The following is a 13,784-nucleotide window of genomic DNA, read 5'->3' on the forward strand; positions in this document are numbered from 1 at the left end:
AGCAATAAAAAAATAAATAAAAATAAATAAAATAAATTAATTAATTAATTAAAAAAAGAAAAAAGAAATGTGCCTTGGGAAGGTTATTCTAGAACTGTGATTCCCAAAGTGGGCGCTACCGCCCCCTGGTGGGCGCTGCAGCGATCCAGGGGGGCGGTGATGGCCACAGGTGCATTTGGGGGCATATATCTTTCTGTTTAATTGCTATTAAAATTTTAAAAAAAATTAATTTCCAGGGGGCGCTGAGTAATATTTTTTCTGGAAAGGGGGCGGTAGGCCAAATAAGTTTGGAAACCACTGTTCTGGAAGAAATGTAAACAGTGTCCTGAATGGGGTCTGTGGGCCCAGGAAGGAGCATCAGGTGAGTGTGGGGGTGCTGGGCCCAGCAGACCATTCACGGGCAGGCGGGAGCCTTTGCCGGCCGCTGTGATCTGCGACACGGGTGCCATCTCCCCAGGGAAAGAGGAAGCTTCCTCCTCTCACGCCTCTTCCCGTCTCACTCCATGGTTTCGGAGAGTCACAAGGTCTCCATAGCAGCTGCTGGTTGTTCTCTACCCTCAGCCCTTTCCGTCTTCATAGCAGCGGCGCCACAGCCCGCAGGGTATGGCAAGACTGAAGCATAAATTACATTCCTCGGAGGAAAGGACAAGGGTCCGGCTAGTGGTTGAGGGTCAACCTGTGAACCAGGAGGTCGGGGTTCCATCCCTGGTGGGGGGCGTGCAGGGGGCACCCGGTCAGTGATTCTCTCTCCATGTTTCTCTCTCTCTCCTTCTCCCTTCCTCTCTAAAATCAATAAACACATCATTTTTTAAAAAGGAAGGAAAAGGAACTAAAAGGCCAGATCATCTCAAAAAGCGATTCGCAGTTATGGATGTTTGCTGTTTATGCAGTTTGTGCGTGTTCTACCCAGCAACCGATGACGAACGGACTCGGGACGCCATTGGCTGGCTGACCCGCCGCCGCCAATCTCTTGGGACTCTTGGGACTCGGGTCCCAGAGGACACAGGTCCCAGCCCCGCAGCCCCCTGGCCCCCAGCCCGGGTCCCCGGCCCCCCGGCCCCTCGGCCCCCCGGCTCTCCGGTCCTCCGGCCCCGGTTGGGGGAAGAGGGAGTTTTCCTCCCCGCGTGCGGGACGGTTTGCTCTCGGGCGGGTTACAGAGGGAGAACCGGACCGTCCTTGAGCGTCCGCGGAGGAAAGGAGATGCCGCCCTGAAGTCCGACAGGTGGGACCGCGGGCGCTGCGCTCCCGTGGGGGCGGGAGGTCACCAGGTGGGGAGGGCGGGTCCTGGAGGGGGGCTTCCCGGGTCTCTGCGCGGCCTCACCTGGGGGCGCACAGGCGGAGGGAGAGGGAGGAGGGGAAGGAGAAGGGGGACAGGGAGGGGGAGGAGGAGAGGGGGAAGCGGGGAAGGAGAAGGGGGAGGGGAGAAGAGAAAAGAGAAGGGGGACAGGGAGGGGGAAGAGGGGAGGTAGAGGGGGGGAGGGGAAGGAGGAGAGGGAAAAGGAGGAGGAGGAGGAGAGGGGAGGAGGGGGGAAGAGGGGAGGAGAGGGGAGGAGAGGGGAGGAGAGGGGAGGACGGGGAGGGGAGGAAGGGGGTGGAAAGCTATCCGGTGACTCTGCAGAAGCCGAGCTCTGGCTGAGACGTGAGCCGGGCCGGGCGGATCGAGGTTCCTGGCTCCGGCCATGGAATGTTCGGAGTCCTGCTGTAGGGGCGACCCTGGACACAATGGGGTGCCCAGGACACACGTGGGGGCTCTGATGGCACCAACACGAGTTGCAGGGACGCCTGCTGATCAGGATGGCGGTGCCAAGTCTCTGGCGACTCCCCAGGTCTGCGCCCTGGGCCTGCGCCCCCGCCTCCCCGCCTCCCCGGGGTGACTGGACCTCGGTGCCATGGAGCCGGCGGCTTCCCTTCGCGTCTCCCCGCCGGACCCCCGGCTCTTCTTCCCCCTCCTCGGCCTGTCTGCGCTGGTCTCAGGTGGGTGCCGGTCTCAGGTGGGCACTGGTCTCAGGTGGGGCTGGTCCCAGGTGGGCACTGGTCTCAGGTGGGCGCTGGTCTCAGGTGGGTGCCGGTCTCAGGTGGGCACTGGTCTCAGGTGGGGCTGGTCCCAGGTGGGCACTGGTCTCAGGTGGGCGCTGGTCTCAGGTGGGGACCGGTCTCAGGTGGGCACTGGTCTCAGGTGGGGGCCGGTCTCAGGTGGGCACTGGTCTCAGGTGGGGGCCGGTCTCAGGTGGCGGCTGGTCTCAGGTGGGCACTGGTCTCAGGTGGGGCTGGTCTCAGGTGGGGCTGGTCACAGGTGGGGCTGGTCTCAGGTGGGCACTGGTCTCAGGTGGGCGCTGGTCTCAGGTGGGGGCTGCCACACTTCCCTCTGTGTGTGCTCACACCTTCGTGCACCTGTTGAGTTCACGCCAGCGCCCCCAGTTCAAAGGCACATAACCCCCAAGTAACCAAAATTCAAACTTTATCAGGGAAAAGGAGAGAGGGAGAGAGGTAGAGGGAGAGGGAGAGGGAGAGGGAGAGGGAGAGGGAGAGGGAGAGGGAGAGGGAGAGGGAGAGGGAGAGGGAGAGGGAGAGGGAGAGGGAGAGGGAGAGGGAGAGGGAGAGGGAGAGGGAGAGAGAGGGAGAGAGAGAGAGAGAGAGAGAGAGAGAGAGAGAGAGAGAGAGAGAGAGAGAGAGCAATGATGAGAGAGAATCATTGATTGGCTGCCGGGGCCGGAAGACCCTGAGCGATGGATGGGCAGATGCTCTAACACAGTTTCTGTGAAAGAGGCTAAGGCACCACTTGGCTATCGCACCAAGTAGCCCTGTTCGCCTGCCTCGTGGGCTTTTATTGTCCTAACAGCTTGAGCTCAAATTAGCCTCTGGATACAATCAGCAGGCAGGCATCCTTGAGGAAGCACATGCTTCTACAGGGTCGGGTCTTAAAGACTAAACAGAGATTCTAGCAGAACACCCGGGGATCGGGCTTGTTTGGAAAAGTCAAGGTAGGGGCTGCCGCCTTCAGCGCAGTTCCCTCAGAGCCCTGACCTTTCGGAGAACCCTCCTTACAGACCTTCCAGCCAAGTCCCGTGCTCCCCACAACTGGCTGCACCGGCCGGGCCTCATTCAAATTGTTGTTGTTAATCCTCAGGGGCGAGTATTTTTCCATTGATTTTTAGGGAGAGTGGAAGAGAGAGGGAAAGACAGAGAGAAACATCATCCATGTGAGAGAAACTCATTGATTGGTTGCCTCCTGCACGTCCCCAACCAGGACCCGACCGGGAAGGATCCTGCAACCAAGGTACCTGCCCTTGATTGGAATGGAACCCGGGACCCTTCAGGTCAGGCCAGCGCTCTGTGCACTGAGCCATACCGTCCAGGGCTGTGTATGCATTTCACACTGACAGCAAGTTTCAGTTGGGACTGGCTGGCGGCTACCCTGTTGGACAGTTCCAGTCCCAACCTCCCCCCAGGCTGGGGCTGGACTGGGGAACAGGACAGCTCTAAGCACAGGGTCTGCAGGAGCTCCGTGTGGGCCTCTGTGTTCTGTTCACCAAGCATTAACCGCCACGGTAGGTACTTACTAGGCGTCCCTAGCTCCAGCCAGCCACAGCGACTGGCCCCCAGACCCCTCCACCCAGGAGTAGCTGTCCCGGAGAAGAGCCACTTCCTGTTGTTACCGGGGAAAACCCCCGGGTGGGCTCGGCTGCCTGTCGCTGTGTCCAGTCACGAAGGCAGGGATGAGTCCCATGAGGCGTTTACTGAGAATGCGGCCCACCAAGCAGACAGGGTGCTTACAAGCATCAAATCCTGTCTCCCAGCAGGTGCAGGGACAAGACTACAAAGGGGAAGGGGCTGGGTGCTGTGTGCAGCCCTGGGGGTCTCAGCTGTCAGCTCTTGTCCTCAGTCCCCAGGCGATGAGATGCTGTTGCTGAGATGGTGTTTTGGCTCCTGGTGACCCAGCTTATGGGTTCTGCTCCCTGGACTCACAGCTGAGTCACCTCCCCAATCACTTCACACAGGGCTTGAAAGGGAAACAAGAAAAATGTAACCCCCTGCTCACATATAAGAAACTTAACCCCTGTTCCCATAAGTATCTGTGTTCTAAGGTTTAAAATAATAGGATAACTTTTCCGATTAATTCAGCTGCTCTGTCTGCCAGATTGTAAGGCCCCTGTCACTTTCCTGCCCTCGATGTCCAATGGCCGGTGCCCCGCCTGAGCCTCTGCCTCTGTCGCGCAGCCCAGTTTACAGTCGTGGGACCGGATGAGCCCATCCTGGCCATGGTGGGAGAACACACGGTGCTCCGCTGCCACCTGTCGCCTGAGAAGAGCGCGGAGGACATGGAGGTGCGGTGGTGCCGGGCTCGGCTCTCCCCGGCGGTGCTGGTGTACATGGGCGGGCGCGAGAGGCCCGAGGAGCAGATGGCACAGTACCGCGGACGGACCACCTTTGTGAGCGAGGACATTAGCAAGGGGAGGGTGGCCCTCGTCATTCACAACGTCACAGCCCACGACGACGGCGTCTACCGCTGCTATTTCCAGCGAGGCAGGTCCTACGACGAGGCCGCCATGCGCCTGGTGGTGGCAGGTGCGTCGTGTCACTTCGTTCAGTGGCTTTTTCTTTTTTTTTTCGTTTTTTTTTTTCGTTCAGTGGCTTTTTCACAGAGCAACTCACTGAACCTTAGGCCCCCGGCAGCCCAGTAGGTTTTTTTGTTTTGTTTTGTTGTTAATACATATTTTTTAAATGTATTTTTATTGATTTCAGAGAGGAAGGGAGAGGGAAAGAAAGAAACATCAATGATGAGAGAGAATCATTGATCAGCTGCCTCCTGCACGCCCCCCATATGCAACCCGGGCATATGCCCTGATAGGAGACCTATGGACAACTCCTGGTCCATAGGTCGACGTTCAACCACTGAGCCACGCCGGTCAAGCCGTCCAGTAGGTTTTTGCCTAGAATTCCCTTCAACCTCGGAGGACAGCCTCCTCCTGCCCCAGGCCCCAACCAGTGGCTTTGCCCTGCTGAGCTGTGGGCATGGAGTCCTGAGAAGCACACAGAACACAGCGGGAGCCTTGAGCAGGGAGAACGTTTAATCCCTACAGCTCTTAAGAAACCTTTATTGTTGAAAACATTGCATATATCCCCTTTTCCTCCCATTAATCTCCTCCAGGCCACCCCTCCCCACCCCAGGCCCTCACCACCTATTGTCTGTGGCCATGGGCCATGCACATATGCATACAAGGTCTTTGGTTGATCACCTTCCACCCACCGCCCTCCCCCACCTTCCCTCTGAGATGCTCAGTTCCATGCGTCCTTAACCCCACAGATGGTGCTGATGCTGCTCCTTAGAGATCTCTGAGCGTCTTTACCAGGAACATGCTTCAGAAGTAGAGGTTTTAGACGTATCTCTCTGTCCCCAGGCCTGGGCTCCAAGCCCCTCATTGAGATGAAGGACCATGAGGATGGGGGCATCCGGCTGGAATGCACGTCGGAAGGGTGGTACCCCGAGCCCCACGCAGTGTGGAGGGACCCGTATGGTGAGGTCACGCCCGCCCTGGAGGAGGCTTACGCCCAGGATGCTGACGGCCTCTTCAGGGTCACCTTGGCCGTGATCACGGACAGCTCCGTGAGGAACATGACCTGCTCCGTCAACAACACGCTGCTCGGCCAGGAGAAGGACTCTGTGATCTTCATCCCAGGTTCACTCACTGCCCTCTGGGGGCCCAGCCCATGAGGGTCCTCAGCAGACAGAGGGGAGCCCCAGCGAGGCTGGGGGAGGGGCTGCAGCGGGAGGGTCCTGGGCCCTGAAGAGCTGGGGCAGCAGCTGAGCTGAGGCCTCTCCCCGAATCACAAGGGGAACATCAAATATTCTCAAAACTCAGGAGTAGGAGCCTCTTCCCTGAGGGTAAATCTGATTTTCCTCCCTGTGATGGTTCTCACCCCGGACCTCCCTGGCCTCACTCACTGGGACTTCTCTGGCCCCCCTTCCAGAACCCTTGATCCCCAGCTCATCTCCCTTCCCCTGGATGGAGGCCCTGGCAGTTGTCCTGCCTGCTCTGCTCCTCCTCATCATCATCCTCGGCAGCATCTGTCTCATCAGGAAACTCCGCAGGAGAAAAGAAGCTCTGGCCCTGGAAAAAGACCTTGAAAATAAACAGAAAGAAATGGCTCGTAAGGAACAGGGGCAAGAACGTGTGGGAAAAGAGAGAAAGAACGGCTAACAAAAAGTGAACGAGTAAGAAGGCACTTCACTGCCGTTCCCATGACCCTGCTGGGCTGCAGGAGCCTGGGAGACAGGACAAATGGGACTGTCAGGGCTTGGGGCTCTGTGTCCCGGCCCCCGACCTCCCCCCCAACTCCTGTTCGCTTTCCTCAGATGTTACATCCACCCACCTGGCTGCAGAGAGCGCCCTGTTGCTGAAAGAAAGCAAACCTAACTGAGCCAGGACAGTCCAGCCACCTGGTCCACCTCCTTTCTGGGACCTGGCGCTTCCTGAGAGGTGGGGGAGGGAGGATTCACAGAAAGAGCTAGGCCTTTGTTTACCAGCGACTCACTTGCAGAGAACTATACACGTTGAGGGCGTCCGTTGTGTTTCGTTTATTTTTTCAGAGCAACTTCAGGAAGAATTGCGTAAGTCTCGCATTTCCTGAATGGCCCTGTGCACCGCGTGCTTCCTGCTGGTCCCGGTCACCTCGGGAAGCTCACTGTCTGTCCCCTTGCAGGATGGAGAAGAGGCCTCCTACATGCTGGTGAGCACCCGGCCGTCCCTCACCTCCTGAGCTTCCCCCACTAGCCAGCCAAAGGGATGGGGTACGCTGAGGGTCACCAGGGCCACAGTGCGGGGGAGCCTGGGCTGGGGTCAGTTCACTCGCAGCATCCTACCCCCACCCAGTGGCATCCCAGCTCTTCCCACAGGAATTCCTGGGGCTGATGTCAACTCTTCGCTTCCTTCCCACCCTCGTTTTTTAAAAAAGGTGTTTTTATTCATTTCACAGAGAGGAAGGGAGAGGGAGAGAGAGATAGAAACAGCAATGATGAGAGAGAATCATTGATCAGCTGCCTCCTGCACGCCCCGCACTGGGGATCGAGCCCACAACCCGGGCCTGTGCCCTGACCGGGAATGGAACTGTGACCTCCTGGTTCATGGGCTGATGCTGAACCCCTGAGCCAGGCCTGAGCCAGGAATGAGGGAATCACCCTTTCCTCAGTCTTGGCCAGTGTGCCTGCAGTTGCTTTGAAAACCAGTTCTGGGAGTGACTCGTGTGTCCCCGAGGGCTGGGCCCGGTCCTCAGGGGGAATATGAACAGCAGAGAAATTGCTGTCCTGCCTCCAGGAGCGGGAGAGGAGCCACTTTCCCGCCCTCGCTTTTCAGAGTCATTTCGTCCCTGACTACGGGAGGGCAAGCAGGTCAGGCACAGAGCGGACCTCCCCGAGGTTATGGTTCAGGGGTCGGGACTCTTCGGACCCGGGGTTTACGTGAGGGAGGACACTGCTGGCTGAGATAGATGTAACCGGGGAAGGTGCGGGCTGCAGGGAGCTGCCAGGAGCTGCCTCAGGAAACGCCTCCCTGCCCAGGGGACCCCTGATGCTGGGCGCAGCCCACAGGGACGGGGCCTGGGCAAGTGGGAGCCCACAGCGTCCTATGAGCTCCCTGCGCTGTGTGTGATTCAGCACCCTCTGCTCAAAGGCACCAAAGAGTCCAGGTTTTAGCAGACACCACGGGGATTGGCCCTTTCCTTCCTTGTTTGTTTATTTATTTGTTAATCCTCACCTGAGGACATTTTCCCACTGACCTTTAGAAATCGTGAAAGGGAGAGGGAGCGACGCGGAGAGAAACACCGATGTGAGAGAGACACATCAACTGGTGGCCTCCAAACGAACCCCCCAACCAGGGCCTGGGTTCGAGCCTGAGCCAAGGTACCTGCCCTTGACCGGGATGGAACCCGGGACCCTTCAGTCCGCAGGCCGTCCCTCTAATAGCTGAGCCCAGCCAGCAAGGGCTGGACCTTTCCTCTTTGGGTGAATTTTACAACTGTCACCGTTGGACATAAAGATGGGGGAGGGAGAAGGCATTTTAACACGATGGACGCCGGCCGGTTCAGTCACGGAAGGGCAGGTGGGGAGGTCTGCGGAGCGCCGTTCGGCACATCCCGAACCGGGAGAAGTCCCTTGGGCGCAGGTGTTAGCGCACAGCCGGTGGGAGCGGGCCCGCCTCTGCCGGGCTCGCCTCTCGGGGGGCAGTGGCTTTGGGGGCCTTGTCCTCCTTCGCCCTTTGAAGGGAGCCCTTGTCCATCACTTACGTCGCCGCCACCGGTTAACCCGGCGGACGCCGAGGACCCATCCGGGCTCCTGCCCGTGTGTGCGGGGAGCGATCGGGCCCGAATGGCTTCCCTGGGGTGGGGCGGGGACGGGGTCTCTGCAAGTTCCACGGCTAAGGAGATTCTCAGGTCAGAGGTCCTGGCCGAGAAAAGGGGGGGTGGGGACCCGAGGATTCGGAGAGAGAGGGAGCGCTCCCTGCAGCGCACGCGCTGGGGCCGCCTCTCCCGGAGGCCGCGCCACCCGCGCAGGTGGATGCGCAGGTCGGGAGTTCTCGCCTGGGGCCGCCCGGGGCCTGGGATCCGGCCCTTCCCCGGGATCCCAGCGCAGGGGAGGGGCGTGTCCCCGCCTCTGCGGCCTGACCCGGGGCTTCCTCCGCAGCCGACGTGGTCCTGGACCCCGAGACCGCGCACCCCGAGCTCTTCCTGTCCGAGGACCGGAGGAGCGTGCGGCGGGGGCCCTCGCGGCAGAGTCTGCCAGACACCCCCGAGCGGTTCTCCTGCCGGCCCTGCGTGCTGGGCGCCCCCAGCTTCTCCGAAGGCCGGCACTGCTGGGAGGTGGAGGTGGAGCGCGCCATGGCCTGGTCCGTGGGCGTCTGCGCGGCGGGCGCAGAGCGGAGGGGCGAGGGGCCGCTGGCCCCCGGGCACGGCTTCTGGACCCTGGAGATGTTCGAGGGCCGGTACCGCGCGCTGGCCTCGCCCGAGAGGGTGCTGCCCCTGAGGGGGCGCCTGCGCCGCGTGGCCGTGTTCCTGGACTACGAAGCCGGGGACGTGTCCTTCTACGACGCGCGGGAGCGCGCGCACCTCTACACCTGCCCGCGCGCGTCCTTCTCGGGGCCCCTGCGCCCCTTCTTCCGCCTGGGCTCCGACGACGGCGCCCTGTCCATCTGCCCCGCGTTCGCCGGGGCCCAGGGCGTCCCGGTGCCTGAGGGAGGCCTGGTCCTGCACGGGGCGAGGACCGAGCGCAGCCACCAGTTCCCTGGCCTCCGAGGAGAGTAGGGGAGCCCTGGCCGCCCCTCCTGCCACGCACCCGCTGTGGTCACATCGGAGACCCCCTTCCGAGGCCCCGCCCGCACCCCAGGCCGTCTCCCCACTGAGGCAGTTGCTGCAGCCGCTCATTTGCCGGTCACCAGGGGGCAGGGGCCAGTCCCGGGGGCATCAGGGCTCCGGGTGGCCCCCAACCAAAGAAAGTGCTGGGCGGCGACGGGCGGAGAGCCCGCTGCGGTAGCATCAGGTGACGCGTGTGGCCTTGAACCCGAGTCCACACCAGGCACCGTGGACTCGCCGTGAGGCCAGCAGGTGCCCCAGGACCTGAGAGGACGGAAAGCCACCCTTGGAGGTCAGGGATGAGGAAGCGGGACGGCGGGCTGGGAGGGGCCCGGCCCTCGGGTGGCTGAGCCGGCTCAGGAGGGCCCAGGGTCCCAGCACCTGCAGGTCCAGCCCGCCCACCCCCCGGTTTGCAGCCCACACAGCAAAGCTCCCAGGCTGAAAGGACGGAACAGACACAGGATGAAAGACGAGGATCTGTGGGGATCGGGCCTGGCTCAGGTGTCCCCACCAAAATCGAGGGGGCAGTACCCGGTCATGGTCGCGGAGAGCGGCCCGGGGTGTAAGGCCCCAGCTGAGCAGGTGAGCAGTGAACCAGTTCATCGCAAGGCCTCGGTTCAGCGGGGAGGCCGCTGGTTTCCAGCTTCTTGGCCTCAGGATGCCTTATTCACGAAAAATGACCGAGGCCCCAGAGGGCTTTTGCTCATTTTTGCTGCTGATATTTGCTATATTGGACTGAAAAGCTTCGAAGAAGTCTGTCAATCTATATTTATGTGACAGCTATAAACGGATTAAGATTAACATAACATGTTTTTGTGAAAGATGACTTGTTTGCAAAGCAAAATAAATGCTTGTGATGTGCATGGCATTGTTCAGTTTGTTTTGCAAATCTGATGTCTGGCTTTAATAGAGACGGATTCTCTCATCTGCCCATGAGAGAAGGTGCGCAATCTTGGGGCAGATGCCAATTAAGTAATCGCCACTAACTGTTTTCAAGAAATACCCCCCAGGAAGGCTATTCTCGGGGTGAGCTCTGCCTCGGGTCAGATGAAGACCAGGGTTGAGGGGGGCTTCCCGGGAAGAACAAACAGCACAAGTCACTAAAATCCACTGGAAATGGGTTGTTCAAGGAGAAGGGTCCCTAATGCCCGAAAAGGAAGAAGGAAATTCTAACGAAGTGAATTCCCCAGGCCGACAATGAAACCACACAGTATTTAGCTGGACGTTAGTGTGTTTTTGTTGTTTGTTTTTTAAAATATATATTTTTATTGATTTCAGAGAGGGAGAGGGAGATAGAAACACCAAGGGTGAGAATCATTGATCGGCTGCCTCCTGAGTGCCCCACAAGAGGAAAGCAAGGTGAATGAATTCCTGGCCCACCCCTAAAATTCCCTAAGGTTTGTAGCCCTGCCTGGAGAGCTCACCCCACCAGGTGGCAGGGAGGGGCTGCAATGGGGTAGATTCTGGGGGGAGCTCAGGTGCATCAGACTCCCTGGTCCCTCCCTGCAAGCTCACTCCAACCGCACTTCACTGGCTCCTCTGAGGTCCTGTCTCCCTTTTACTTTATTCTGGGAATTCTCCATTGCGACAGCATTCCCACTCAGCCTGACCCCAGGGCATTTGCACCTCTCCCACCCCCAAGAGTCCCTCTTCCATACAGAAACCCGTCACCAGTCACCCAGGCCTCCTCACTGCCCTGCTGGCACTTCACCTACACGAACTCCGAGGGGTACAGTGCACATCCATTCAACACGGGCTTGGTCAATGGGGATTGATGTCATCGCTACCATGCCAACCTATCAGTGGGCCCTATCTGATTATTACCAGCGTGCCAACAGTGTGCGCCCCCGGGAAGAGCAGCGGGCTCAATGCTGAGTAAGGAGCCACAGAACACAGTGCCCTCCATGATGCCCTCACCCAGTCCTTCGTCTTAGCTCGATTAGGCCACATGCAAAGAAGACAAACCCAAAACCCTGAGCCAGAGCCCTCTCCAGGGCATCCCCACCATTCATGGGAAGCCAGCAGCCGGGAGGAGAGGGAGACAACACTACCATCTTAAGGCCTGAGAGGGGGTTGCAGGTTGAGACAACCACATCTCCACCCAAATTCCTCCGGTGGGTGTGTAGGCCCTTGGAGAAAATAGAGGAGAGGAAGGTAGCTGAACACTCAATCCTACAGCATTTTCTTGCCCTGATTAAGGTGCCTGAACTTGGTGCTGGGGTCACTAAGGAGATTTGTAGAGATTTAAAAATATATTTTTTATTGATTTCAGAGAGAGGGAGGGAGAAGGAGAGAAGGACAGAAACATCAATTATGAGAGAGAGTCATTGATCCAAGCTGCCTCCTGCAAGCCCCACACTGGGGATCAAGCCCACCACCCAGGCATGTGCCCTGACTAAGGAATCAAACCCTGACCTCCTGGTTCATGGTTCAACGTTCAACCACTGAGCCACACCAGCTGGGCATATGTAGGGATTTTTAAGCAAAACGTGAAATAATCAGATTTGCATTTGGGAAGTAATTCTCCTAGCAGTCTGGTGGGTCAATCATTTGTTTGGTCTTCATCATATGCCCAATTAGAAGACCAGGACTAAACTGTGGTAATGAAGGATTTTTGCCACAAAGATAATACAGAGCTGACATCTTTAATTTATAAAAAAGCTCATACAAATGGATATGAAACAGCACCAGAATGTGTCTGTCTAGGAAACAAATGAGTGGTTGGCCTGAAGAGCTCACTTCCGGAAAATATTGAGTGGATAATATGAAAAGTGACCAACCTCACTATTACATAAATACATGGTAAACCCGGCCGGCGTGGCTCAGTGGGTGAGCGTCAACCTAGGAACCAAGAGGTCACAGTTTGATTCCTAGTCAGGGCACAGGCCAGGGTTGTAGGCTTCATCCCCAGTGTGGGGTGTGCAGGAGGCAGCCGATCCATGATTCTCTCATCACTGATGTTTCTCTCTCCCTTCCTCTCTGAAAGCAATAAAAATATTTTTAAAAAATAAATAATTAAAAGCATGGTAAGATCACAGCTTGATCCACTTCAGTGGTGCAGGCAGGGTTAGGTGAGGAGGACATTCTGTTGATAGTGAGACAGGTTCAGCATTCCAGGAAGGAACTTGGGCGGCCTGCTCATCCCCTTGGACCCAATGACTACATTTCTCGGAATTGATCAGAAAGCATATCAGGAAGTTATCAAAGATATGGACAAAGCCTATTTGTAACATGTACTATGTATAATAGGCAAAAAAACAAAATGCCCACAGTCTTGGGAACTGTAAGAACCTACAATATGATATAACTGTTAACCACCCTTCAAATTATGCGAAAGCCTCATCAGTTCTGTTTTCTGGTGCACATGCACGTAAGGTAAACCCTGGGATGAAAGATGCTGACATGTGAGTACAGGTTATCGTCAGTCGGTGACATTATGGGTGATTTCTTCTTTTTAAAAAACATTTTCCCATATTCTTTTTCCATAACAATAAGAGGCTTAACCTCGAATAGGAATTGCAGGCCTCATGAGTTACTCCCAGGGAGGCAATCCTGGGGCCCTAAAAACTGAATCACACACAGGTACATACAGCCTACCTGGAATTCTCAGCCCACATAAATAATAAAAAAATACAAGTCACACCCTCTTCTATGTCCCTACTGTAAGCTTTGTGCTCTACATGCTTAACCCCTCTGAATAAGGTTATTATTAACAATATTCCCGTTTTAGAGATGAAGGAGCGGAGGCTCCCGGCTCCTCCCAGCGTTCTCTTGCCCCTTCCCTGTCCACTCTGCCCATTTAGTTAGCCCGGTGCTTGGGCGTAGGCCCTGTTCTCTGAGCAGCAGACCCTTCCCGTTGTCGCTGGAAAACTCCTTTCCAAAGTAAACACATCGGGGATGGGGTGGGGGCAGGCGCTCCTGAGGGCACTGCCCCTTCCTCCTCTGTGGCTTTAACTTGGCCCCGGCGCGCCCAGCCTTCTCACTCGGTGGCAGTGCCTGGCAGGCGCCCTTTCCTCCAAGGAGCCAGGTGGGTGCCCAGATCCCGCTCAGCCAGGAGGCATGTCCGCTCCCGCTGGCCCCGGGCGCCTCCCAAGGCCAAGGCCCTCTGCACTGCACGCCCTTAGCTCTCTCAGCACCTTCCCTGTCCTTCTCCAACCTCTGCTTTTTCCTCTTCATTCCCGGCACCCACCTCTGCCTCTATCGCGTTATCTCTGTCATCATTGCTAAAGCAAATACCGAATCACTGCCTTTGAAAGAAGAGGGTTTTTGTAGAACAGTGGTTCCAAGATTCCTTCCTTCACAGGCACCCCTTCCCGGGCACCCTGTCTCACAGCTCCCACCTCCTGTCTCCTCAGGGTTGTAGGGCCCATTGTGTTCTTTTAGGGTGTTGGGTGGGCGGATGGCCGGCTTGTGTGCGTGTGTGTGGAGGGCAGGGGGGGTGG

At 57.5% G+C, this 13,784-nt stretch overlaps 1 protein-coding gene across 1 annotated transcript; it reads left to right on the plus strand.

Moving 5' to 3' along the window:
• The first annotated feature begins 1,113 nt into the window (after positions 1-1,113).
• On the plus strand, positions 1,114-10,191 carry LOC118673741 (butyrophilin subfamily 2 member A2-like). The gene is made up of 8 exons (XM_036344895.1): positions 1,114-1,222; positions 1,827-1,974; positions 4,219-4,566; positions 5,400-5,678; positions 5,971-6,150; positions 6,590-6,610; positions 6,703-6,729; positions 8,678-10,191. The coding sequence occupies exons 2-8, from the start codon at positions 1,890-1,892 to the stop codon at positions 9,292-9,294; spliced, it is 1,557 nt and encodes a 518-aa protein (XP_036200788.1). The 5' UTR covers positions 1,114-1,222; positions 1,827-1,889; the 3' UTR covers positions 9,295-10,191.
• Positions 10,192-13,784: the final 3,593 nt, after the last annotated feature.

Source organism: Myotis myotis, unplaced genomic scaffold (genome assembly GCF_014108235.1).
Source record: "Myotis myotis isolate mMyoMyo1 unplaced genomic scaffold, mMyoMyo1.p scaffold_m19_p_18, whole genome shotgun sequence".
NCBI lineage: Eukaryota > Metazoa > Chordata > Mammalia > Chiroptera > Vespertilionidae > Myotis > Myotis myotis.

Coding starts and splice junctions, on each gene's coding strand:
- LOC118673741 (XM_036344895.1), top strand. CDS start 1,890: ATGGAGCCGGCGGCTTCCCTTCGCGTCTCCCCGCCGGACCCCCGGCTC. Junction 1,975..4,218: donor CCTGTCTGCGCTGGTCTCAG/GTGGGTGCCGGT, acceptor TCTGTCGCGCAG/CCCAGTTTACAGTCGTGGGA. Junction 6,730..8,677: donor AAGAGGCCTCCTACATGCTG/GTGAGCACCCGG, acceptor CTTCCTCCGCAG/CCGACGTGGTCCTGGACCCC.